The 27,281-nt window shown below is 40.4% G+C and overlaps 2 protein-coding genes across 2 annotated transcripts; one reads left to right on the forward strand and one right to left on the reverse strand.

Moving 5' to 3' along the window:
• Positions 1-209: 209 nt before the first annotated feature.
• On the reverse strand, positions 210-2,425 carry tpbgb (trophoblast glycoprotein b). The gene has a single exon (XM_046400237.1). The coding sequence runs from the start codon at positions 1,941-1,943 to the stop codon at positions 810-812; it is 1,134 nt and encodes a 377-aa protein (XP_046256193.1). The 5' UTR covers positions 1,944-2,425; the 3' UTR covers positions 210-809.
• A 1,910-nt stretch (positions 2,426-4,335) lies between these two features.
• On the forward strand, positions 4,336-25,442 carry ibtk (inhibitor of Bruton agammaglobulinemia tyrosine kinase). Its single transcript, XM_046399651.1, has 29 exons — positions 4,336-4,495; positions 5,283-6,181; positions 6,361-6,457; positions 6,952-7,076; positions 8,551-8,661; positions 9,644-9,814; positions 10,063-10,180; positions 10,501-10,681; positions 11,373-11,496; positions 11,783-11,960; positions 12,329-12,482; positions 14,467-14,851; positions 14,977-15,233; positions 15,341-15,427; positions 15,517-15,599; positions 15,749-15,786; positions 15,896-15,992; positions 16,130-16,231; positions 16,913-17,030; positions 17,210-17,270; positions 18,040-18,167; positions 18,433-18,545; positions 18,764-18,909; positions 19,161-19,276; positions 19,568-19,666; positions 19,902-20,051; positions 20,747-20,947; positions 23,646-23,778; positions 24,228-25,442. Exons 2-29 carry the CDS (start codon positions 5,858-5,860, stop codon positions 24,351-24,353), a joined length of 4,023 nt encoding a protein of 1,340 aa, XP_046255607.1. The 5' UTR covers positions 4,336-4,495; positions 5,283-5,857; the 3' UTR covers positions 24,354-25,442.
• Positions 25,443-27,281: the final 1,839 nt, after the last annotated feature.

Below are 27,281 nucleotides of genomic sequence, written 5' to 3' on the forward strand. Positions count from 1 at the left end.
TTGACTGCATTCCTACCAACTCACTTCTTAATAAAAATAGAGCTAAAACAGTTTCACACATTGCCGAACTCGCTGACAACTAGGATAAAAGTTAGCATTTATCATATGGTTCATGCCAGCTGTAGCACCGCCTCAGGAATGAGTGTCTCTGCTGAGTCCATGATCACATTCCTCAGTTTTAAAATTAAAAGGTCCTCAGTCAAAACACATACCAGCAATCCAGAGGCATTTTATTTAGTTGAATATCTTCACAGAAAAAAAGCAAGAGCAATTACATCCACCTACTAAATCCAAAAACTATGCAATGTGCACTTTAATCATTCAAAAAAGGCATACTGTATATGACAAATTCACATATTAAAAAAAACACACTCAAACAAACAGTATAATATCTATCTGCAGCAGAGGCATAATGACAGGGATGCAATGACCAGCAGTAGCCTACGTGTTTTGTAATCTCTTCTCGCTTAAAAGTTAATATACTCCTCCATTTATACTTTAGGAAAAGTAAAAACAGAACACATCACTCTTTGCGACTATCCAAAAAAGAAAGAGAAAAACTGACATGATTCATTGTCCATGCATGGCAGAAACACGGCTGACATCACAGCTGCCAGGTAACTGTATAGAACATGCGGCAGTGGCTGAATGGCGGTTGTGAGAGGGGTTAATTAGGAGCCATGACAGATGCCAAATCTGTAGCATTGTAGGGGAAAAGGCGAAAGGGGAGGAAGACTTTCATGCAAATGTTAACAGTATAAGTCATCTAATATCTCACTGTGGGGTCTCAGACAGTGTCCCGTCCTCTCTCACACATCCGAATTGATGCTGAGATTGGCCAAACGCGGGTCAGAGTTTATCTCGTACCTGTAATGATAGCCCTCCATGTGGTCCCTACAAGCATCCCGGATGTTGTACATCCACCGCTTGATGCCTTTTCTGTTCAAGTAGAGCACCAGCAGAAATATGACACCAATCAGAGCCAACACCAGCCCCAGGAAAACATAAGAAGTCTCCAGCACACCCTCCATGTCACCAGAGCACTTCAGCTTTGAGTGAGACACATGCTGGAGCAGCTGTCGACTCAGGTCCTCGGGGTCTGCACAGGTTAGGTTCTGCATGTCAACAATCTGAGTGGAGTTTTTCAGCCATAACAGCATGTCCTCAATGGAGCAGTCACAGCGCCACGGGTTCCCTGCCAGCTGTATGCGGAGGCCAGGCTTGAGGCTGAACTCTGCCATAGCAGTGGTGGACAGATCCCTCAGGCTGTTGTCCCTCAGGTCAAGTTCACGCAGCGGTGGCACCCTCAGCGTCCCGTTCTGAATGGAGATCATGGAGCTGTTCTGCAGGGTGAGGTTTACCAGGCTGGGGAGGTTGGAGAACACGTCGCCTGGAAGAATCAAAAGGTCATTGTTGGACAGGTCCAAGACTCTCAGCTGGTGGAGGTTTCCAATCTCCAGGAACTCCAGGTTCACTGTGGAATGATTGTGAAAGCATCTGCTTAGGTTCAGGACCTGCAGTGTGTTATTATGAGGGAACGCGCTTTCACTGAAATTCTCGATTTTGTTGTTACTCAAATCCAGTCGTACAAGATTTGGCAAGTTGTCAAATGCGTTTGCATCCACAAACTCTATCTCATTCCCACTGAGATAGAGGTCTGTTAACTGTTCCAGGAGGGTTGGAAATGAGTCCTCGCTAATACGGGAAATGTTGTTTCCTGTGACGAACAGGAATTTGGTATTGGTCGGTAAAGAATGCGGAATCGCGTCCAAGCCCTGGTTTTGGCATTTCACCGTCTGTGGGATGCACAAACACTTGTCCGGACAGCCTTCACAGGACACTACGGCCACGAGGAGGAAAAACAAACGCATCATCACAGACTTGTGTGTGCTTCCTTGGATTTCTCCGCGGTTACATCCGCACGACGTGTTCAACAGGCGCATCTTGGACTGAACAAATCTGTCTGCGCAGACCGTGCGTAAAGATTTCTTTACAACAATCCAACCCAGTCACCTACTCGTTCTTCCACGGTGAACAAAGCAAAGTTTTTCAAATATGTTTCCCGCCTTTATCCTTTCGAAAACCGTTCCCACATCCAACTCAGACTCCATAAAACTACCTCCAAACCATCCTCGTTTAGGATAAGTCTACATTTCCATGAGCATTATGGTTATGTGGATGAAGATCGCAAACTTCCGTCTTTGTTTGTTTTTCAAACCTCAGTCTTATAAAAACTACACAATATATTATACAGTCCCGGCAAATCAGCAAGTCCGATGCGGAATGTAAATCGTAAAATAAGTTGCTCTTGAAACTGGCTCCGAAACAGACAACCTCCCTGTGCCCCAAAGAATGCCGTGCGCTGAGTACGTACCTCCCAGCTTGTGTCTCTCCCAAACGTTGATTCTAGAGGGAGAGACTAAGCACAGCAGCACAGTGCAGACCACTGGAAGGACGGAGCATACCATTGTTCAGCTAAAGAGGGGGTGAACAGAAAACTCTCACAAGTCTATTAAATATTTTTATTCAAATTTTCCACTCAAAATGACGCCTCACTGGATTACATTAATTTTAACATCATTGTCAAAGTGTAGCCCCCCCCCCAAAAAAAATTAGATGGCCTGACGGTTTAGGGTCCAGGGACCCCCAGAGGTCCCAGAAGGGGGCTCCAGTGAAATGACGTCTCAAACAACGGGAAGAGCACCAGCTTTGACACCAGCTTTGCCTTCACTGTGTCGATCGAAGATGAAGCAGCAGACTGTATAGCACAGTGTAGTCAAATGTGTATCCTCTGACATCTGAACAAAGATGATGGTATTTTTGTAAATACATAAATCATTACCAAGCACAAATATATTTTCTGACGGCATTTCTTGGAATGAAGTATTTTGACATGATGTCATGTCAGTGACTCAACATGCAGGGAAAGAAAAATGTTTGTGATTCTTGTGGGAAAACTAGTTTAATCTGCTAGGCCTATCATACGATTTGATATCTAGCTTAATGCACTTCAACACAAATCCCATTTGATAGTATTGTCCGGGTATAAAACACGTGGGCCCATCCTAAAGAATTGATAAAAGTTGAACAAAAGAAAGAAAAGGAAACACATGGATCATCTGATCCACTGATAATGTCACATTACTGAACTCATCATTAAGCTACTGCTATTTATTTAGAGAATCACTTTTAGGATCCTGGAGGATGATGAGCATTTTTATACCACAACAATGAAGCTAGGAGGAAAACACTGAAGATTTAGAGCATGGGTGAATGTTGTATGTGTCCCTCAGACGTGTTTCCAGCGACTCCAAAGGTTCCCTCAGGGGGACCCATCGCAGAAAACAGGAATAATTCACTTGCTTTATCCACAAGTAATAACACTAATGTAAAAATAAAAAAGTAACTTAACACTTAACACTTTTTGGTAGCTGTAAGTAATTTTCTCAAGTGATGAAAGAAATTAGAAAACTATTACTATACTACCTATTCGTTTTTATCTCATTACATGGTCCATATTTCCACATTGTCTTTTAAGAAATCACTTCGGTGATAACTTTCTGGTGAAAACACTGTTTGCTGGACTATGCAGGATTCTAGTACTGCTTAGATGCAAAACTGTGAGGAAGGGCTGGCTCATCAATATGTCATATTGGAAGTCCCATTGCAGATACCAGTGTAACCCTAGCTTACACTCCTTTGACCTCATCCTTTTCTTAGCCTGGGTCAATGTGACAATCATCTGAGTAATTCCATGAAACCTGGATTGAGACTGAAAGTGATACACCACCCAAAGTTAAAAATGAGATTATTGTAGCTGAAATGATGTTCTACGTTTTACATCCATCTTTCATGTCAACATGATTTTAAGTGTAGTGTCCTCAGATAAATGGAGCATTAAATTATTTGCGTTCTCTTAAGTAGTACAATATTACTGTGTCACACTGGAGCAAAAATTAACTTAAAACCCTTAATTCCATACGCGGAAATATAGTCGAGTTCTGTAAAATAACACATTTGTCAGACAGAGGGAACGGCATTGCAAATTTCTGTTGAAGAATAATGTGTTGCTGCCGAGTCTCACAAGAGGTGCAAATATCACTTTTTATTTAATTTTCTTACACAATCATTTAAAATTATTTTACAAGGCATATCGTTTTTGATATCATTTTTAACTTGATTTTATAATTATTTTTTAATGTAAACACTAAAATAAAAATAGATATTAAAAAATATTCCTATGACATCATAGATACAGCAGCACAACTCAACCCCAAAAATGAACCAATAGAATATTAGGATGTACACGCCCTGACCAATCAAAAGTCTCGACATAAGCGAGGTCTTTACCTAACCTGCAGGGTGTTAGGCATCCATTCCTGTCAAAATTTGCATCAGTGGAAATATCGCTTGCTTATCTGTAGTAATGACACCGTGGATGTACGTCGTTGATGCAACTTTCTGCATGTGCTTTTTTTTCTTTATCTAGCGGAAGGTAAGAAATGATACAACGTTAGTTAATCTCCCTGCAGCAGAACAGCTCGCTAACGTTAAGCTAGCCGTCGATGATGTGTTGGTAAAGCTAGCTGTCAGTATAACGCCAGTCAAGAAAATTGACAACTAAACCTGTACGTTAATAGTAGCTTTTCCGCACTCTATGGGTGAAAATAGTGTGCCAGATCTGACACTCCCCCCCTAAAAAAAACAACAGTGTGACTTGACGTGTAATCTTAACGTTATTTTGCTTGGGCTAAACGTTATGAGCTAACGCTAAAACACTGTAAAACACGCAGTAACTGTTAGTTTGTGCTAAGCCATAGCTTGATAGCATTAGGAAGTAGTCACCAAACTGCAGTATGTAGTGGCATATTTTCAGTAAATCTTATTCTTATTTTTTAAAAAATAGTTCTTTATGACAAACACACTCGAAGCAAGTCATGTTATTCGAAATACTTAGCCTGTTACATAACCCTGCTATTTGGTCAGTATTTAAATATCCTTATTAATGTTGGTGCACTTCCTTCACAAAAACATTACCCATATGCAAACTTTAAAATGATAAGTGTCCAGTGTCCATTTGCACAGCACTGCCAGCTGACCTACCTCTTACGCCTGTAATTAGGTCACACTTGCTCCGACCTTTGTGCTTGCAGTTTTGGATTTCATGTCACTACTACATCCTACACTGAAATGTTTGTTTGTATTCTTGCATTTTGCAAGTGCACAATGTGTGAATGTTGGTCACTGCGCTTTAGTGATACTTGTCTACCTTTCTTTCTCAGGTGCACTCTACAATTATGGAGTTTTGAAAAGAGACGTGAGAATTTTGGGGGGAAAGGGGGCCTTTCCCCTCAAGTTTGATGGTTGGACTGCTGGATAAGAAGGTCAGATGGTTGTTGAAGTTTATGCCTTTTGTAAATTATTAAAGAGTATATAAAGGAGAAACTATTTTTGCAAACGTTATATGTACAAATTTGTATAAAACGCACAGGAAGTTTTGTATTTATCGAATTCTTAATGCCATCGTTTGCCACAGGCACCTTAGATTGTGTTCAATTCTTGGTTGAAATGGTGGACTGAACCAAGTCACAGAGGCTCTGGAGTTGCTAGGGTGCGGTGGAACCTCAACACAAGCACAATTCTAGCACTCTAAGCTATTTCAGCCTTTTGTTGACACATATATTTTTTTTTTATCTTCTTGGCCAGCAGCTCTGTTATGAAACAGTTTTAGTGTTTCAGGTTTGTTACCTCACATAGTATTGTTTTTGAGTTTGGTTGCAATTGTTGGTGGTGGGCTGTCAGAAGAACTTTGCAATACAAAAGGGAGGAAGGGTCACTGCGAAGATTTGAGATCAGGATGAGTCTGGCACCACCGTACTGCACCCCCAAATGCCGCTCACAGGAGCATGCAGAGGAGGTGGTAGCAGCTCTAACAACTGGATCTGAGGATCAGCTGCGGACATTCTTGACTTCGCACTGCCACAATGCAGCCACTTTGCGGGATGTGTTTGGTCGCACTGCACTGCACCTGGCAGCTTCACTGGGAAAGAAGGCCATAATGGAGTGGCTGCTGGAGAATAAGAATGCTGACTTGATGGTGAAGGATAAAGAATCTGGCTGGACCGCCCTGCATCGCAGCGCTTTCTACGGACAGATCCACTGTCTCATATCGCTGGTCAAGGCATGTATTTAGTGCTGATCATCTAAAAATGTTCTGTGCATTTTGTTTTCAAAGTGTTCTTATTGAAATGTCATAAAATTAGTTAAGTAAGGAAGTAATATAAGATAAATAATAAGTAATAGAAGATAAAAATTAAGATTATTCCCTTGGCTAACTTTTATTTCGTGACATTATCTCAGCATGCCGGACTCCTCTCCACCCAGGACAAGGAGGGTCTCTCTGTCTTAGACCTTACAATGAAAGACCGACCATCACATGTTGTGTTCAAAAACACTGGTAAGAAAAGCTGATTGCTTCTAGGTAGCATTGTGATTTATTCTGTTAATAATGCATTTCACACATACGCCTTGGATTTAATTCTCCCTATGCTCTATCTCATAGGTCTCCTAGCCATTATGATTTGTGATTTTTCACATTGTGTACAAACTACTTTATGAAAGATTTATGGAGGATGTGGCCACAGTGAACAGGACATCCCTCTGTTTTATTTATTTTATTCTGTTTTAGCTTATAATTCATCCTCTTAATTTACTCCATTTCAATTTTTTCAAAATGTCTCTTTTTATATTACTTTTGTGCGTCTGTCTTTTCTTAATGATTTTTATGTCTTCTGTAGAGCACTTTGAGTTTCCTTATGGTTGAAAGTTGGGCTACCAATAATCTTGACTTGCCTTCTTTTAATGGCAGAAAAGACCTGTGGTTTAAATCAAGCTTCAGGTGTAAATAGTGTTGTGGCCGTGCTTGTAATTGTGTTTTCCTCCTCATTACAGACCCAACCGAAGTGTACACATGGGGAAACAACACAAATTTCAGTCTTGGGCATGGTAATCAGGAGAGCCGACAGCACCCAGAGCTTGTGGATGTGTTTGCCAGGACTGGAGTTTATATCAAGCAGGTAGGCTAACAACACATTGCTGTTGTGTCGAATCTCCAGGGAGCATGAACGTGTGTTCCTATGATAGAGGGCTTCCCAAGCCAGAAAGCCCCACTTGCATGTGTCATAGCAGTAAGGGCCTCATGATTCGACTCTGTGGCAACATGTCTTACATTTTAATAAAAAAAAAAAGCAAAGCACATGGGTCTCCCAGATAAGACACGCCACCTGGGGAAAGCAGCAAAACACTCTCTCTCAAGAGTCCTGTATTACACAACCTTCTCTTCAAAGCAAATCTGCATTTGTGAAATTGTTCTTCCTCAAAGCCAGGTTCATACTGGCTTGCACTTTCTTTTAAACCATAAATGTAGAAATATTGGTTATGCTTGAGAGGTTTAAACTGTCCTGTTGATAAATGAATGAAGTTGGTAGTTGTGCAATTATGGCACATCTTATTACTTGGCATACTGTAGTAATCCATGGACATTATTCTCGTTTAGCTATGGACATGGGGCAGCAGTATCGGGGGGGCAAAGCTATCAGTCATGTTGTTTAACTGAGTCAAACAGAGGCGCAGCCATATTTGGCGTGTCAGGCGAAGACTGATTGGCTTTGTCTTGTCTGTCCTGTAGAGTCTCAATTTGTGACTTTGGTGAGCCAGTTTGTGCCAGACAGGCTAAAATTTCATGCATTTGTCATGTGAGTGCTCTTAGTGTGATTAATATAGCTCCTGGCACCAGTGCAACCACCCCCCCAGTGATATGTGTACACACCAGGTGCTAGTGCTAGTAGATTAAGTGATGCAGGACAACCGTGTTACATATGTTGTCATTTTCGTCTGTTCTTCATACATGGGATAAGAAATTATTCACGTGGGCTTTGCAGCACCATGTTATTGGTGTTTATAGAAGAAACCCCGTGTTTGAGGATTTATTCTGCCCAGCAGGACTTGTCTTGCAGAGTCATTTCATAAAGCCTCATGGCTGGGGTACAGATGGATCTGATTTCATGACCATACAATGACCCAGTGGCACTGTGTATAGTCTTTGTCTTCCTAGCCCAATCCAGCAGGTGCCAGAGGTTAAATATTAATTCCTCAGTGACATGTTTTTAATTAAATGATCTACGTTGGTGTGTGTGCATGTGTGTGAATGTCCAAATCAATGTGATACTTGGGGAAACATCCCTGCGCTCCATTGACAGCTTGAGGGGAGCTATGTATTAGTAATGATGTTTGCTTTTCCACTTGTGCCCCGGCCTTTTATTGGCATAGTGTTTTACTATCACTACAAGAGGGCTTGGCTGAGGGACATGGAAAGAGATGCATAGCAGCCTCTATTGTGAGGTCAAAATTAGAATGACAAGAGCCTTAATTAGCATGAACTTCAAACAAACTTTATCACTCAGAATATCATGTATATTACCGTATTTTAAAACCAAAGCAAAAAGAGAAAAATCACTTATGTTCATGTTTAATCTCCTCTTCTTTCTGTAGGTGGTCCTGTGTAAGTTCCACTCTGTGTTCTTGTCTCAGAAAGGCCAGGTCTTCACCTGTGGGCATGGACAGGGAGGACGACTTGGACATGGAGATGAACAAACATATCTGGTGAAACTTGTTATAGTGTATTTTGGTGTGACCAGATGTGTCATGTATGTAATTGTAAATGAGTCCATTTTCATTTTTTTGATTTATAATGTACAGCTAGCCTGAAAAGAAACAGAAATAAGCTGATTGATGACCAGCCTGTAAGGAATTAACTTATTATTAACTTATCATTAGCCATATACTGAGTTGAGATCAACTTTTTCTACATATTTTTTTTAGACATAAAGATGCAGTGTTTTGTTAAGTTATGTCTCTATTTCAGTTTTGAAGTGGGATGTTCAGTGTGTGGGATGATGTATTTGACATAATGATTATGAGTCTGAAAAAAGGAATTACTTTTAAAGGATATTAAGTTTAGGCTGTGTTTACTTACATGTCAAAGGCCTGTTATCAAATATTAATTAATCAGTCTCACCCAGTCATGTTGTCAGCACTGATAAAGCTGATGGGTCCTCCCTGACTACAACCATATACAGTAATCACAAAGTGGATATGTGTTCTCTTTCTCCCTGGCTAAATGTTTGAAACTGCCATCATCACAAACTGTGTGTAACCTGAGTAATATAGCTGACTTCACTCCTTGAAAATCTGAACAAACGCGCTGTAAAGGTTTGGCATGGATAAATGGGATTCTGGGGATTTGTTTACGATAAGAGAAATTAGACTATCATCAGACATTTATAACCGCTGCAGCAAATAAATTTAGTAGTAGAAGAAACCAGCATGGCTCCCACTATGACTACTACGTAGTATTTGAGTGAATACCAGAAAATAGTTAAACATGGCAGTGTTCTACACAGGGCATTACCCTGGTGCTAGAAATTCAGGCATGGGATGCTGTCAGGAGTAAACGTAGAACAAACTCTGAACTCTTCAGGACTGTTTTTATTGGTCCAACACAAAGATGCCTACCTGCTGATCAGTGGGCTCATTTTTTTCTATTTTTTTTTCAATATCCTCTCCTTTTCACACGCCTCCACAGATTCCCCGGATGGTAGAGGGTCTCATGTCCCACCACTGCTCCCAGGTGGCAGCAGCTAAAGACCACACGGTGGTGCTGACAGAAGAAGGCTACGTTTACACTTTTGGCCTCAACACCTTTCATCAGCTTGGCTTGGCTCCTCCTCCCGCCTCAGCATACGTCCCTAAACAGGTAGGAGGGAACAGGGAGGCTGATGGAAAGCAGTCAGTGACATTTTGCAGTAACAAGCATTGTTTGTGTGCTGAATGGGACTTCTTCACTTTGCTCACGTAGCATACAAGTATCTGTTTGAGACTGATTAAAATTGTATACTGTATGTTTTAAACTTTATGTTGAAAATTAACTTCAAAATTTGGAATCTCTTAAATTCTGTACACTTAAAGTTCAAGGCCTTTGTAATATGTATGCTATGTGTGTAGGTGTTTTCCAAGATGCTGAAAGGTAGGACAGTGATAGGAGTTGCTGCTGGAAGGTTCCACACAGTGCTGTGGACCAGGGAGGCTGTCTACACAATGGGACTCAATGGAGGCCAGCTGGGTAAGTCTCAACATTGAAATGTCAGCGAAGCCAGTTTTACACAAGGTACTTAATGTAACTAAACAGATGTATATGTGAAGTGTCATCTTGTCAGTGTAAAGAGTAAAACACTTTGCTCATATTTTCAGAATGAGTACTGATTTTGTTGCAGTGGTAGAATGGCATAAAGGTTTTTTATTGCAGTAGGAAAAGAGGTATGGTCCATCATATCAGAGATGGATGACTCAAAACTGTACTGTTAGTATTTTTTTAAAAAATGCCAGACTGCCTATGTACATCTTGATATGTTAATGCACAGTATATTGCGTTTTGATCTCCAGGTTACTTGCTGGATCCTAATGGAGAGAAGTGTGTGACAGCCCCCCGACAGGTGTCAGCCTTGCACCACAAGGACGTCAACATAGCCATGGCAGCAGCTAGTGATGGAGCAACGGTAGTTGTGACTGAGAAGGGCGACGTCTACCTGTTGGCTGACTACCAGTGCAAGAAAATGGCTTCCAGGTAAATAGAACACTACAGTTTTTTACTTTGCAAAAACACTCAAATAGCCTTGTATCAAATATTTTTTTTCTTAAGAGACTGAAGAGGATGAAGATTCCATTCATTGAAAGATTTAACAGTCACTCTTATGCTGTCTATGATAGTAAAGTATCCCATTGCAGAAGTGGCGGGTGGATATCTTGTTCATGTCCAGCACTCATTCCTAAATAACAAAAGAATGCATTTTGTGATGACAGGATATTTGTCAGGCAAATGTAAAGATGTAATCTCTATAAAGAATTAAAGGTTGTACTCTCTCTATTTTGTATTTGTGCATCTGACAAGAATTGCCTCCAGTATTCTAATCAAACCTACTTTGAATGGCAGCAGATAGTACAGCACCCACTAAACTGGAAACGGTTATCTATTTTTCCTTGATTTGCATACTGTGAGTACTTGTTTATCGGACATGGTAGTGGGGTTAAGTGTATGCCTGACTGTTAAATTGCAATAACAAAACATGGGAGATGCTCCAGAAATCAGCAGATGTATTTAAATGAGTGAGTTCCACCAAGCTGTGTAGATCTGGATCCACTGATGGATAAATTGATGAATATAGTGCATTATACTTTTGTTTTAAATTTGACACTTCATATTCTGATTCATATTTTCAAATTATTCATATTTTGATTTTGGTTTTGATCTCTTTCAGGCAGCTGAACATCAAGAAAGTTCTGGTCAGCGGTGGTAGTCTGGACCATCGTGTGGTTCCACAGATCCTCAATGAGGGCGGGGGAGAAAAGGTGACCATCTTGGCATTAGATGAAGCTGGGAGGGTAAGTGCATTTAGAAAGTAAAGAGGAAATGCCTTTTCATTCTGTTGTTTCTGTAACTGCTGGGTGTTACATAATAATTTGGCCTAAATCAATGATGGAACAATAAATCTGTAGTCTCACTTCTGCATCATTTGTTGCAGCATTGTTATTTTAAACGCTGCTTTACTTTACCTGTTTTGTTTGTGAAAATTCTCACATTGTTAAATTCTTACGTTGTGAAATGTAAGACTTGTGTTCTTGTACTTTTCCTTAAATTTTCTCCCTCCTGCATTTTCCTGTCTGTCAGGTGTTTTGCTGGCGTTCCTGCGGCAGCTCCGTGAGACAGTGCCGGTGGGCGTACGGGCGTCAGGTTTTCATGTCGGACATAGCTCTCAGCAAGAACGGCATGATGTTTGTGACTCAGGAGGGGGAGGGCTTCAGTGGTGTGTGGGCCGGAGAATATAGGAAGTACAGTGAGAAGAAAGGTGAGGAATTTAGAAACATGGAAAATTGAATCATAAAGTTGGTAAATGTTTTGTAGTGATGGTTTTCACTGCACGTTTTGACTCTTGTGTAATTTGATCTGATCCAAAACTTTAAATTTGTATGTCAGCACTTATGAAAACAAAATATGAGCCTAAACATACTCATCAAGTTTATTTGAGATAAAACGGCAGCAAGCGAACAAGGATAAGAATAGATTGCACAAACATTAAAGTAAAAGGGGTCAGCCGAGGGACATCAATAAAGCCAGATTCTGAAGAACAGTTTTCAAAACTTGACTTCAGAAATCAGGATATTTTGATTTGCTAATTCAGTTGCAATAAATGTGATGATTTCTGTAATTTAACAGAGGTCAGTGTGGAGGTTTGTGGCCATACAGATGCTGGCACAATGTATGAGCGAATCCGTCTGGAGAAACTCCCGTATGTGCACAGAGCTGTGAGCATCACCATGGACTCTAAAGGCCGAAACTTTGGAGTGCTTCAGTCCGACCCCAAAACAAGGTATTATTTCACCATTTAAGCACAGAAAATGCTGCACACAATGGTGTAGTTATGTTCATGAGTCCAAAAAGCCTGTGAAGGCGTTACAGGATTAGTTGCATATATGGAATGAAAGTTGTTTTGCAGTCAGTGTTGACAGCTGCAGTGCTAACTTTAAGCAGGCAGATTGGAGACAGACAGCTCTAAACATAAACATAAACTCATCCCGTGTAAGGCATTAAATTACAGTGAGTAGCATTTGTGACATTGGAGGAAATCACTGTAATGTGATGTTTTGTTTTTTTTTTTAAAAAAGGACAGATAGAAGGTATGAAGTCCAAACTTCACCTGAGTCCCAGTCCCAATAGAGGAGGCTGCATAATCCGAATAGACTCTCTGATGAAAACTGTGCTGTTTGTTTCTTCTTAATTATCTCCTCGTACACCTCTGAGATAATTGATTCAGTATTAGAATTAATCTTATTGCTTTACCTGTATGTTTATCGTGTGCAGTGTCATAACACCATTGGAGCATGCTTTTATTTTCCACAATAAGTTTAAAATCTGTTTTTGGTATGTGAGTAACTATATTGTACTATGCTCAAACATCGATAAACTTTGAAGAGCTTATTAGTGAATGGAAACAGAGCCTTTAGAGAAATGACAAAGAAGATCTAGTAGATCAGGGGTTGGCAACCCAAGGCTCTATCATACGTCTTCTGTGGCTCCCGTGGCTAAGAGAGGACGAGCATATTTTGGAGATTGAGCTGCTCTTGTGACATTAACATAAAACTTGTTTTAATATCTATCTATTTATTTATTTGTTTATTATTTAATATTTTCACAATTTTGTCACATCCTGTTTGCGACACCTGTTGGTGCCAAATAAGTGACTTATGTTGGCACCCGGTAAGCTAGCAATGGACAAATCTAAGAAGAGAAAAGAAAGAGATCATTTAATGCCTCATGGACAGATTTGTTTGCTTTTACTGCTGACAAAACTGCTTTACAGTTATGCTTAACATGTGGTGAGAAATCAGCAAATATTTTTTTATTTTATTTCATGTATATTTTAGGGCTGTGCAATTTAACGCGTTATTATCGCGTATACGATAATTAATTAACGCCGACAATTATCTTATCACGCTGTTTTTATTATAATAATTATTTTTAAATTCCGTTACTCACTAGTTATTTAACTGTTGCTCACTAAAAACTGAGTTAATACGCGATAAAATAAAAAATAATAATTGTCATTAATTAACACATTGACTTGCCCAGCCCTGATATATTTTTATATTATTTTATTTGAAAATAAATGTATGATTGCCAGTGTCTTTTTCTCTCAAAGTACAAAAGAATTAGGTGATTTGCGTTGTTAAAAATGGAAAATAAAAATTTGTCATTTTTCGTTTAAAGTTTATTAATTTCATAAAAGTAATTTATTATAGTTCTCACATTTAAAGCATAAGTTTAAGGGAACTATATGTGGTGCTACCTTCAGTTTAGTGGTCAAATAGGTTTTGTGGCTCCGAGTGGGTTTTAATTTGGTGAGAAACGGGCCAAATGGCTCTTTTCATGCTAAAGGTTGCTGACCCCTGTATTAGATGTAAAACATATTCCTGTCTTACGGTTCAAGGATGTAACTCTGCCATCTAGAGTTGGAAACCTGCCTCTCACCACATAAAAAGAAAATAAGATTGACTTCGAAAGCATCATCTCTCTAGGGACTCACTAATGACTTACCACTGACTGTTGTGTTGGCACATTTAGACAGCTGGCATAGTGAAAAATAATGGACTGTTTGTCTATCTGGCTGTGTTTAATTGTCTTTATTTTTGGATATTCTACCTGCTGATAACATACACTGCTTTATTGGAGTACCCAGTGTTTGATAATCACTGAGGTGCCACAGATATTCCTTGTGTGTGTCCTTCATGCATGTTTTCTAAATGGCTGTTAATGATTATAGTAAAGAGATGCTCCTATTTTTCTCTTTCATTCAGCTTGTATGAGATTCCCATCATTTCTCCATCCTCTTCGTCCCAACACTTCCGGAGACTTCTGGATGAAGCGGACGAAATGGACAGTATCCACGATGTGACTCTTCAGGCCGGTGATCGTACCTTCCCGGCCCACAAGTACATCCTGTCCATGAGGTCAGAGTTTTTCCGGAAACTGTTCATATCTGAGCGTTGTGGGGTTGCTGAGGAGCTTGATGGAGAAGTGAGGAAGAGCGAAGATGCCGTGGGCTGCGATTTAATCATTTTGGAGAAGATCCCAGCAGACATGCTTGAATACGCCCTACACTTCATCTACACAGACTCCTGTGAGCTGCTGGTGCATGGAGCCCAGCCGAGAGTCTCAGGAGTCATGACAGGACAAAATCAGGTGAGGGGAAGAAAACAGACCCTAAAGTGAATTCACTATTGTTTCAGTGTGTACAAAATATTTGCATTAGCCGTGAAGAGGAGCTGTGATTGGTTGTTTTCAGTGTCTTACTGTATCGTGGACAGGACTCGGATCAGGAGAGGCTTATCACTAGCTTGCAGGACTTGGGTCTGAGAGGTCGTTCAGCCCTGGAGGTCTACCGCTCACTCCCCCCTGCAACCAAAGAAGATGGTGACAAGACCAAGAGCAAGTGCGCCAAACCTGGCAAGAAGGGGAAAGGAGGCAAAGGTGACAAGGCCAGTGCCAACGAGGGAGGAGCCAACCCCGTAAAAACCTTACAGGGTGTTGCAAAAAAGCTGGGCCTGGGAAACCTGTCTGCACGGTGAGAGACCGACTGTACACCAGACCCTGAAGCAAAGGCAGATTTCGTGTCATTTCCTGTTAATCAAGCTTTCTCTTTTTTTTTTTTTTTTTTCGGTGGGGGGTCAGCCTGGACGGGGTCAAATATGAAAGTGGAAAGATCAATGTTATACACAAGAAAACTGGAAACAGACCAAAATTCTACCAGAAAAAATGGTGCGTATATGAGTGCATATTAACAGTTATTAGAGACATGAAAATGTATGATGATTTTCTGATGTACCTGTCTTCTTGTGTTTGTGCAGCTCCTATCTTTGTGATGTTACTCTGAAATCTGAAGATGGGAAAGAGTTTCCATGTCACAAGTGTGTCCTCTGTGCAAGACTAGGTAAGATTCATCCACGCTGCAATGAACAAACAATGCAATTTGCTATTTTGCATGAATGTACCTTCTTAGAGTTGACTGCTGCTGTATGTTGTGAAGTTACAGAAAGTGGGTCTCAAATGTTTTTACTTTTGTGTCCACCTTTTTTGCAGAATATTTCAACAGTATGCTTGGAAATCCCTGGATTGAGGTATGCCTTCTTTTTGTTCCATACTGCAATGTTCATTAACAAATGTTCCACTGGACTGAAGGTGCAACATACAGGTACTGATAATAATGCTGCCTTGTGCCCCCCTCAGGCCACATCCTGCACTGCGTTGGAGATGCCCACTAACTCAGAGATTCTGCAGGTCATCCTTGAGTATATTTACACAGATGAGTCTCCCACCATTAAAGGTAGCTTGTCAAGTCATGTTGTCTGACAACACATTTTGAATTAATATTTTTTGAAGATGTGGCAGAAGTTGCAACCTAAACATTAAAAATGCACACATCAACAAGTTTTATTTTTTTTCTCTGTCTTTGCTCATCAGAATCTCTGAACGTGGAGTTTATTTGCAACGTTTTGGTTGTGGCTGACCATCTGCTAATCACACGACTGAAGGAAATGTGTGAGGTCGTCATCACAGAAAACTGTATGTTTGTCTTTTCTTCTGGCCTTCCACACAGTGCCAGTTATTTTGATCTTTTCACTGCTTCTTTTATCATGAAATGATGCTGCATTCCTGTCATGAAAATTAAGTTTTATGGTTAGAAGCATAAAATGGAATTTGTTCATTTGCAGACTTGAGTTCCTGACATCCACATAGCATGCGCTTGAGGGTTTTCAGACTATTAAATATGAATATGAAATGTAAATTGAGTGAAAGTTGGTAAAAATGTTGTTGTTTTTCTAAGTTAACTCAATGAGGTATGAAAGCACAACATGATAAAGTGACAGTGTTTTAAACACTTAGTGATTGCATCCTGGAGGTTACTCACAGGCTGCTGTGTCCTCCTGTTATTCAGCTTCATGAGCTGTTTGTTCTGGTGTTCACTCTTAAATATCAACTTCCTTTCAACATCATCATCATTTATGGCTGCCAGTTATCCCTGAGGTAAAAAATGAAAATTATAACTAACAACCAGATAGACTCAGGTTGCAGCTGTTTTTGACTGTTTTATGTTGAATTCTTCTGTTTTCCCACATTATACATGATGTGAGTGCAGCACTGTTTTACAAATGAAAGTTATATTAAAATATTATTCGAAGCATTTGTTTCTTTTGACAGTTATCTTCAGATCACCATTGAAGCAGCTTGCTTTGCTCTTTACAGTGACTCTGAAGAATGCTGCAGAGCTGCTCGAGTTTGCTGCCTTATATAACGCAGAGCAGCTTAAACTCTCCTGTCTCCAGTTCATTGTGCTCAACATGGCTGCCCTGCTGGAGTCAAAGTAAGAATCAAAATAACTAACCTAATGTGCACTCCATAAGTATACATCAGTCCATGAGCATGTATTCAGTAAAGTTGTAGACATGGAACTTCTAAAATACTGCAGGACAAATCCTTTCCCCAGCAGGAGAAGACTAAAAATATCTTTTCTCCTCTTTGTGTCTGTCTGTCTACACTCAGAGCGCTGGATGTTCTTAGTGATGAAGTGATCGTGGAGCTTTCTGCAGCCTACAGGAGGATGGTGAGTCACCCCGCCTCTGGAAACATCCCAATTTGCAACACCTCGTGGATGACTTTGATGTGTCCTTATTAATTGTACTTTGCCTTTTTTTTAAAAACATAATATAGCAATTAAATGCAGTGCTGAGAAACAGTTTCTAGGAAGTTCTGAACTGACGCTAACACAGCAGTGCTAACTGTCAGATTTTGATTCCAGTCTTACAGTTTAAGTAAGTTCAGTTTAGTAAAGGGCTCTTTAGATTCATGACTTTGAAAGTCCATGTATACAACAGTCATTTCTCAACTAGGCTGGGACTACAAGATATTTTTTTTGTCTTGAATGAAAGAAGTGACTTGGGGAAAAGTAACGTGATTGTTGTTTCTTTTATAACTCGCAGCTGAGTGCAGCAACTTATTAGACACTCTGTATGGCTTCAGGGAAATGTACAGAAATACAAGTGTGCCAAGAAAATAAATCAAAACACAGCGGCAAAGACGAAGGAATCCATTACATTGTGGATTAATGTGACTGAGGGTGCGATGTTCATTTTTATGTGTTAAAATGTATTATGACTGTAATATGTGCTGGAATATTCCAGTCAATTTTTCTTTTTGTTTGTACAGTTGACAGAACTGATTGCATGCTTATTTTCAGTCAGTTCCATTCTCATGTAAATATTTACAGGTTGAGGTTTTGATGACAGATGGATGCTGGAGATGCTTCAGTCAACAAGCTGGGTTCCAGCAATGTCTGTTTGGATTCTTCAGTTGTCCTGTTTTTTTGTGTTCAGATCCCAGCCATGAAAAGGAGAATTATCACTCCAGATCCTGGTGCCCCAGACATCAATATGTATGAAAATGAGGACTTGGACTCAGCCTTCAGCCCAAAGCCAGAAGCAGAACTGGATCTCTCATGCAGGTAAACAAACACAAATGTTCAGTATCTGCATATTGATTCTACTTATGCTTGTTTTCTAATTTGGTAGCTGTTCAGAGTTTTGTGTTTTCTTTTCAGTTGTAGAAATTGCACTTTTCGTGTAGATGCAGACCAGCAGAAACACTTAAGTGACTACTTAATGTATAGGCCATACTCTAGCTATCTGGGAGTCCTTGTAAACTCCTCAAATGTGATACTCCAAATAAATATGTGCTAATGATTGTGCCACATTACCCCCTACCCCCAGGGAAATCCTGATAAAGAAGGCCAAGACAAAGGCCAAAAAGAAACCAAGGCGACGCTCTGACAGCTCAGGGGGCTACACTCTCTCTGACATCATTCAAAGCCCCCCTGCTGCAGGTATACTTGAACACACACAGAGGATATATTATTTGGAAGTATGTTTTTCATTAAACATTACCACAGTGTTACACTTATCACATATTCACACGTCAAAACAGACTACAGAGTTTCATTTGTTATTTCATCACATCCATAAAAGCCTTTCAGAAGGGTCAGGTTGTTGTTGTTGTAGAATAATTTGTGTAATCTCTCTGACACACTCTGTTTCCTCTCAGTGATCTCCCCATCCCTGGTGAAGTCAGGCAAGGCAAACTCTACAGAGTCTCTGCAGGAGCTGCTCACATCTGACTCGGAGGGGAGCTACATGGGGGTTGGCAGTCCCAGAGACATGCAGTCACCTGTCTTCCATGACCGAGCTGAGGTTAAAGTCTGACCGCTACAGCAAACATATGCAGTTGTTTCATTGCAAATTCAATAAAAACATTATATGTTTGTCTTTTATACTTTATGTGGTTCTGTCAGTGCATCACAAAAAGATTCCACAAAGTGCTACCTACCTTGTGTTTGTACTTTTGATAAAGTTATCCATTAGCCTTTTTATGATTACTAGTGTATGTAATACTCAAAAAAACACAGTAGATAACTGGTCAAACTGTTGTTTATCATCTGCAGGATGAGAAGGCTTTCATTCAAAGACTGAAGACCCCACCCAACACCCCGACCCCGAGGGACAGCTTTCCTACTCCCCCTAACTCTGCTCCACAAGCCATCCCCAAGGTCCTTCCCTGGTAAGATGGAATTAATGATCCCATATTTTAAAATGTCAGTTTCATTCTTACAGTCTTGGTTTTCTCCTCTTCTCATCCTGAAAAATTCTCTGGATAGAACATTCAAAGGGAGGAAATCAGTGGTTTTAGATTTAATTGAAAAACAGATTTGGGATTTGATATGTTGAGGTGTTAGCCTGACTATAACAACAGACCTTATATCCTCCCACTTCATTTTGATGAGAGGGTTTGAATATTAGTTTAGTATTGAAAAATGAGCTGTATGTGTGACTGCTTTGTTTCACTCTGCAGCCCTGCTCGTCCTCCTCCGGTCTTGGATCTGCGAACCATTATGGACATGGAGGCCAACTCTCAGCAGACTCTCAGAGCAGCTCCTAAAAGCCCTGGAAGGTATGTCTGGCATTTATTATAATTACTACTATTATTTACAAATAATTTACAGTACTGCTTTGTGGTGGTGATCACCTATTGAGTGTTTTTCATCAAATTACATTTGTGCCTTAAATGTGATACTTCATTTTGTCCTGTTGGCCTCTCTGAAGGACAGATGTACAGCCCTAAGAGTGAACATCATTTCTTCATTGTTGTTCCCTCCAGCTAACCATACTTACTTTTCTTCCTACAGCACCAGCATTAAGCACTCCCCCGTTCCTGCGAAACTGTCCCAGAAGCAGAGGAAGATGTTGGCCATGGCTAACAAGGAAGCCAGTGTTGAGTCCACTGCATCCAAACCAACCCCCACAGTCACCCCATCCAAAAGTGGTGGGAAGGCCTGGTAAGTGACCACTGCTCACAACTGTCAAGACATAACTTCCTGGTTGCTCTTGATGGGGTTAGAGACTGTCACTGGTATGACAGTTTTAGTGTTTGTGGATTTGGTTGCATGGAATGACAAAACCAAAGAGAATTATTTCCCAACTGCAGCTGTGCAGAGGGTTTTAGTGTGTCAGCTGATTTGAAGCTGCAGCAGACAAGTTGGAAGCTCATATATTCTAAATAATATTTTAAATGTTAGCCAAATTAAAATTATAATTGTAACTTTAAATTGATGTAAACATCACACAAACAAATAGTAAATGAATCAGCATGTCATCTGATCTGTCACAGCTCCTCAAGAAGATCTGATCTCAGTCAGTATTCATCAATTCATACAAAATATTGTAAGTGTAGTGTAAGTGACACATTTCTGCATGTTTCAAAGTAGTTATTGTGCAGACAGATGCTGTCATTTTGGATTGAAATAACAGTTCTGGACTCTCTTTTTAAATCAAATACTTTTATGTGAAGAAATACTTAGAGTACCTAAGCTTTTTAGCCATACAGCTCTTGTCAATTTGAATGGAGAAGAGAATTCCCTTCTTGCACAGCAGGACAGCCTAGAAACAGCAGCGGCAAAAGTGCCATAATCTTTTACTTTCATTGTGAATTTATGTTTCGTACATGTTTTGTGTCACTTGTCTCCACCTGTAGGGCAACAGCTGTCCAGTCCCCACCATCCTCATGCTCATTTCGGGCGCTGCTGGAGGAGGAGGAGAGCCGCTTTATTGGAGAGGGACAAACAGGAATCCAGAGGGGCCGAAGTGCCCAGGGGTCCCCTGTCACTGCTACTCCTGCAACCAGGAGGGTCACCTTCAAATGTGCTGAAAGCAACGAGCCAGACAGACCCAGTGGGTGAGTGTCTACTGTACACGAAACACATAAGGGAAAACACTTTGAACTACGTCTGTTCTGTACTGTTACATTCCACTAGGGGGCACTGTTGATATATTTTCACAAAACTGATGTATTTCTAAAATCAACAACCCACATACAATACATACGCAAGATAGAAAAGACAATTGAAGAGACATTCTCTCAACTGTAACTAACCTCATTACAAACCCTCTTCTGAGCCTTAATTAAGAAAAAAGGACACAATATACATCCCGATTCTCTCTCTCATCAGATTGAGAAAATGCTCAAATATAAAACTATTTTTAAATGTTGTGGGGCACCTTGATCTTACACAAACATACACTGGCTTTGAGATTAAGACATAAAAGGGGAAGTAATGAGGAGTGTTTTATGTGTTTTAAGTTTTCCAGAGGAAGTGGAGAAAACAACAATGACAAAATATTGAATTGTAAGTCTGACTGGACCACTTGTCAAATGTAAGTGTTGACTGGATCTCCTCAAGTTAGACAGAGAGAGGTATGAACCTATAGTCTGAGTGAGGTGAACAGCTCAAAATGACCCACTACAGCCTGTGTTAACCTGCCTGCAGACACAAAGTCAGCCTGACATTTAACGACATCCCCAGACAGCTGGACAAACACAGTGCACACAGACTGCAGCGTGAGCTCCAGTCCATAAATATGTATTTGTAGTTAAACTGGACAATACAGCAATTGTCCACGAAAGCAGATCATTTTTAATTGTATCTATGTCTTTGTGTGTGCAAGATTAAGAGAAAAAAAGAAATTGAACTGTGGCTGTCATTTCAAGTCTTAATAGTGAATGTCATCTTCCTGGCCTTTTGGAAGTGCCTCTTTCTTATGTGTGATATCATACTTCTTCTGCTCTATGTTTACCCACCCTTCATGCAGCAGTCTTCAGAGCAGATTTCTAGATATTAAACAGCTGTGTGAGTCACTCCAGTGAGGCCACTGATGTTAATCAGTATTGATAAGGGCAGCCCTCATGTCACAACAGATCATACAGAACGGGGAGCAGGTTTCAGGTTCCTCTTTGTGTTTGGATGAGCTGAGAGACGGATGAGTTCAAGGCTCAGGAAGCAGCAGCAGCCTTGTATATTCTCATGTCTGCCTACTGGGACACTGTTTCCATATCCCAAGTCATGTCAGACTGTTTTTTTAATTTCATTTTTCTTTCTTCCTCTCATTACGTCTTCTATGAACATTTCCAGAGTTGTCTCTTGGCGAGATTTAACGTACGCACACACAAACACAGACTGCACTTTCCTCATGGCTGTAGCATGGATCATAATGGCCACATTTAAACAACATGAACGCAATGTTCCTCCAGCCCTCACTTAGAAAATATGAAGCAGGAAATCACACACAAATCATACTGCAGGGAGCTCATGTCATCTACTTTACATCATGTCATGTTGAGCAAATGGTCAAAATCCTTGTGGAATAGGGAAAAGCAAGGCAGATTGTATTTGACAGTCAAAGATACAATTCAAATATACAAATATTAGGAGAGGAAATGTGTCTGCAATGTGTTTTTTTTTTTTTTTTAAATTATTATATGTATGTAGCACAAGTCACACACAAGGCAACTTAAAAGTGCTGAGCAAACATTTAAGGATTAAACAAATATGGACATGTATACAGAGGAACAATCCTGATATAAAAATGAAAATATAGACATAAACCGAAAGAAAAAAGAAGCAATAGCTGTCGATCCTCTGGTGATTTGTTCCACCAGTGTGGCCGTTAGTTATCCAAAGAAGTGTCTCAGGTCTTTGTTCTAACTCTCAAACCGAAATGCTTTGCAGAGGATCTAAAAGATTTGGCTGTTTCGTAGGTAAGTCTTCAGCTAAGACTTTCATGATTGATGTACAAGCGGTAAGATTTTGTATTTTATTTAGGCTTTAATTGACTCCTTTCAATTAAAAGAATGATCAGCACCTGTGAGAGAAATTACTTCAGATTTGCCCCTGTAGAGTTGGAGTGGTTCTGGGACATCGAGTTATTAATCTGGTGAACTCACTGATTCATTTTTCCAGCAGGATGGAAGTTATTAGAAGGAAATGATGTGTGTAAATATCAGCATTGTCTGCAAAGTTGTCATAGAGAATATTTGTTTTTGTAGTTAATATGACCATTATAGAATTGGAAGCATATAGAGATTAAATAAAACACAACCAAGACTCAAACCTTGTGGAAGCAAGCTTGAAGTTTTCCTCTTTAGACCTGAACTCTCCAATACAAACCAAAACGTTGCTGTTGTGGAGATATGATACCAGCTCATGACTGGTTCCCTTAGTCACATACAATTTTCTTGTCTGGCCAATAATATTTTGTGATCCACTGTAACAAATGCATCTCTGACGTCAAGAAGAATAAGGATAAAAGTGTTGCCTGCGGCTGTGTGGTCGCAAAGGTCATTTAAAAGTTTAATAAGAATGGTCTCGGTATTGCATAATGGTTGCATTTTAACGTCAGTCCCGTTTCATAATCCTATAAAAGGTTGGTGAAAGCCAGGTGGACAGGCGGCCGTTCACACACAGGAGCTTGTCAGTAGTAGTTGACTCAACCTTGGTTCACGCACTTAGACTCTTGTTGCTTTCACTATCCCGGGCTTTGATAACCCATCCTCTCTCCATCTCTGTCTCTCTGTGTCACCCGTCTCTCCCCCTCAGGCCGTGGGTGCTGGGAGCAGTGGGCAGCCCTCCCCTCTCCTCCCTGGTGACCTTTGCCTCGATCGTGGAGGAGGAGAAGCAGCAGGAAGCTGCGCTGATCCGCAGTCGAGAGAAGCCGCTGGCGCTCATCCAGGTAACACGCCTGTCTGTGCATGTTAGTGCTCACACACTCACCCGAACACATAAACACTCCTGCCATGACTGGATGTATAGCTTGTGTGTGCAGCATCCAAGTGGAAAATATGGTTATGGTGCTTCATGGTGGTCTGGCCACAATATGCATCCCCTTTCTATCCATATGTGGCATACATATATCTAATGAACATCACATTCTGTACAGTGTTGGTTAGGTGCTCCCAGTTTTATCCTTTTGACAGCCTTCTATAGCTGTTGCCAGACTTCTGTCAGCACCTCCACAAAACGCTCCTCCCCTTTGGCTTCCTGGTTACCATTATGTAAATTATCGCATTATGATTAAGCTCTCCATGTCAGCGTTTTCTCTTTAACCCTCGAATGAAGTGCGGTTTTGTTGCCCATAATATCCCTGGCTCGATCTCCTTTTCTTTTTTCCTGTCCTTGTAGATTGAAGAGCGGGCAATCCAAGATCTTCTCTTCCATTATAAGGCGCGTGACAACCCTGATGAGCTGATAGTGGTTGAGAGGTCTTTCAGAGGTCCTATAGCAGCCCCAACCTGGAACAAACACTAATGTTAAACAGCACAGCCAGCTGTACGTACCATCAAAGTCAGAACATCCCCTATCACAGAGTTATCACTCTGTTGGCAGCATCTCTGACACATCGTCAGATCTATCAGTCCATGATGACCTGCGCCACTGACTTGTCTTTCCCGCTGTGGTATGGGTCTGATGCAAATCTAAAGTTGTCTCTGCAGTGTTACTTTAAGTTTTATTTTATTGCTGCTCAAGATTTTGTTTGTATGTGTGAAAGAGAGTGATTGAGTAACTGAATGTGGTCCTGAAGGAGATGCTTTGGGCCTGGGATTACTTATGCACGCCATTGTTTTTTCCCCTCTTATATTTTGGCAGGATTATTAGGAACATTGTCTGTGCTCGGCAAACCAATACTAAGTAACCAACTTTCCCAAATAAATATTGTTACTTGTGTGAAGTTAAAGTTGCCAAAGAAATGAAAAGAAATGGAAATGTTCAGGCCACGAAATGGGTCCAAGCTACATCACCCTGAGGGTTTGCGTGTGTTCAGTGGAAGCTCCCAATGTGATTAAGGTAAGAGTGCCAATTATTAACTGTGGCAGAGCAAAGTGACATGAGCTGTTTGCCAAGGAAGTGTGTTTAGTTTCTTTTTGCGCTCTTTTCTTCTAAATACAGACATTGTTTTGACTGATTGCTACAGATGATTTGCAGTGCATGGTAACCCCTCTGAAATCAGTAAATGTGTGTATTTTGGATATGAATGAAATATGTTATTATTTAAAATACATAATTTGATGCAGTTATGGTGAAGGGTAAATGCTCACTAGGGTTGATTGTGTGGAACTGGCTTTCCTTAAGTTATGACCGTTGTTACAGAGGAGGTGGTGTGCCTTTTATCAGCTGATGACATGGATACAGCAACTAAAATATAATTTGTTTTTTTCATTGTTTTCTCTGTTCAAAGTTGTTTCATTCTGCAGCTTTTTTGCAGAAGCCAATATTAGTTTGGTAGTTACCTCAGATCTGGACCATGTAGTCTTGTCTTCAGATGCCATTTATTTGTATTTGAGACATAAAGAGAAAAGAGAAAATGGCATGTAATAAATGATCTCATCTGTGCAATGATCCTGTCTCCAGTCTTTATTTCAGTTCAGATTGCAGTGGAAAGAAAGGAGACAAATTTAATTTTCTTAATTATTTCCTTGCTTTTTTCTGTCTTTTTTTTAATAACAGAAACTTTGTCTTTTATTGAAAAATGTGGCTCTCACTGCATCTAATCAATATAACATTTAATCTGCCCATCTCCTGACACTTTAGCTGCCCTGCATGAGCAGAGGACAATTATCAAGTCTCAGCGTGTGATTAACTGTGATGACCCTGATCTGAACAGCGAGTGTGGCGATTTAGGGATTTTATTGGCTTTAATTACAGGTAGAGCATCACATCGGAAGTCAGGGAGAGACAGCTCGTGGAGGAAATATTAATTACAGATTAGGATCTATTAGTTGGTGCAGAGATGACACATGAACCAAAGCCATGAAGAAACCGTCTGCTGCTTTACATCACTGAGCAACGTGCTTGCCTGACAAAACAAGCCTGGAAACCAATGTGGAATTGCTAAACCTGAGCATATGCGCACTGTGTTTTCACAGGTACTGGAGTTCCACATTACATGTTTTAAAATGAGATCACAAAGTAGTATTCCTCAAAGACTCTATGGTTGCTTTTGCACACACTGATCAGCCACAACATTAAAACCACTGACGGGTAGAGTGGCTTAAAATAAAGCATATCTTCACAATGGAGTATTACTGTGGAGAAACCTTGGGTTCTGTCCATCATGGATGTTCTTTGACACACACCACCCATGACAACAGCTCTTCCTGTCACCATCAGCCTCCCCCCAGCAGGACAGTGAACCCTGTTACACTCTGAGAACAGCTCAGGAATGTCTCAAGGATCACAACAACGGACTGCAGACTCCCCAGATCCCAACCTGATGGAGAATCTGTGGGATGCCCTGGAATAAGCCGAATCCACCCTCCCACCTGGTGGGGCCTCCAACCCGGAGACATTCCTGAGCTGCTTTTGAAGTGTGATGAGGTATATTGTCCAGCTGGGGAGAGGCTGATGCTGATGAGAAAAGCCATTGCTTTTGTATTTGGGAGTTGTATTTGGTTACTTCTCCACTCCATAGAAAAAGGAAAGACTATTAACCCTTTCAAATTATTTTTAAACCTTAAAAGTTTTTAATTAGGTTGCTCGGTCTTTGGGTAATTAGTTAGCTAACCCCATGCACTCCACCACAAACTCATTGTGCAATAATCCCTCATTTCTGAAGTCTAATACCATAACTTTTTACTGCTAATAATGTAAATAATTGTGCAGTACTGTAAATATTATGTGTGTTTTTGTATAGTTTATTTTAAAAAAAATGTGTTTTTCCCTTATTTGTACCTTCATTTGCTATCCTTGTGCTGCTGTGACAAAGCAGATTTCTCCCTGTGGGGCTAATAAAGGATTATTTTATCTTTAAGGTTAGGTTGAGGTTAGATTTAGGTTAAGGTAAGGGCTAGGATTAGGCAAGTAATATTTATTGTTATGGTTAGATGGTGGTTAAGCCACTAGGAAATGAATGTAAGTCTATGTAATGTTCTAAAAGTGGTGGAAACACAACCATGTGTGTGTGCATATAGAATTCTAGAACTCCTTTGTGACATCACCGCTGTGACATCATCAGAACAAACCTTTATAGAGAACCGCAACAACACAACTTATCATTTCAAATAAAAACAAGAAGGTCAACACAAAGACATCAAAGACAAAAAGAAGAAAGGAAATCTGAAGGCGTCTCAACGCAAAGAAGTACAACTCCACACACTAACTCAAGTTCTTTTTGAGGTACGTGTACTTCTATCCCACTTTGGCTAAACTTCAGAGGGGAATATTCACTTAAGTTAAGAG

This window comes from Scatophagus argus, chromosome 9 (genome assembly GCF_020382885.2).
Source record: "Scatophagus argus isolate fScaArg1 chromosome 9, fScaArg1.pri, whole genome shotgun sequence".
In the NCBI taxonomy this organism is placed as follows: domain Eukaryota; kingdom Metazoa; phylum Chordata; class Actinopteri; family Scatophagidae; genus Scatophagus; species Scatophagus argus.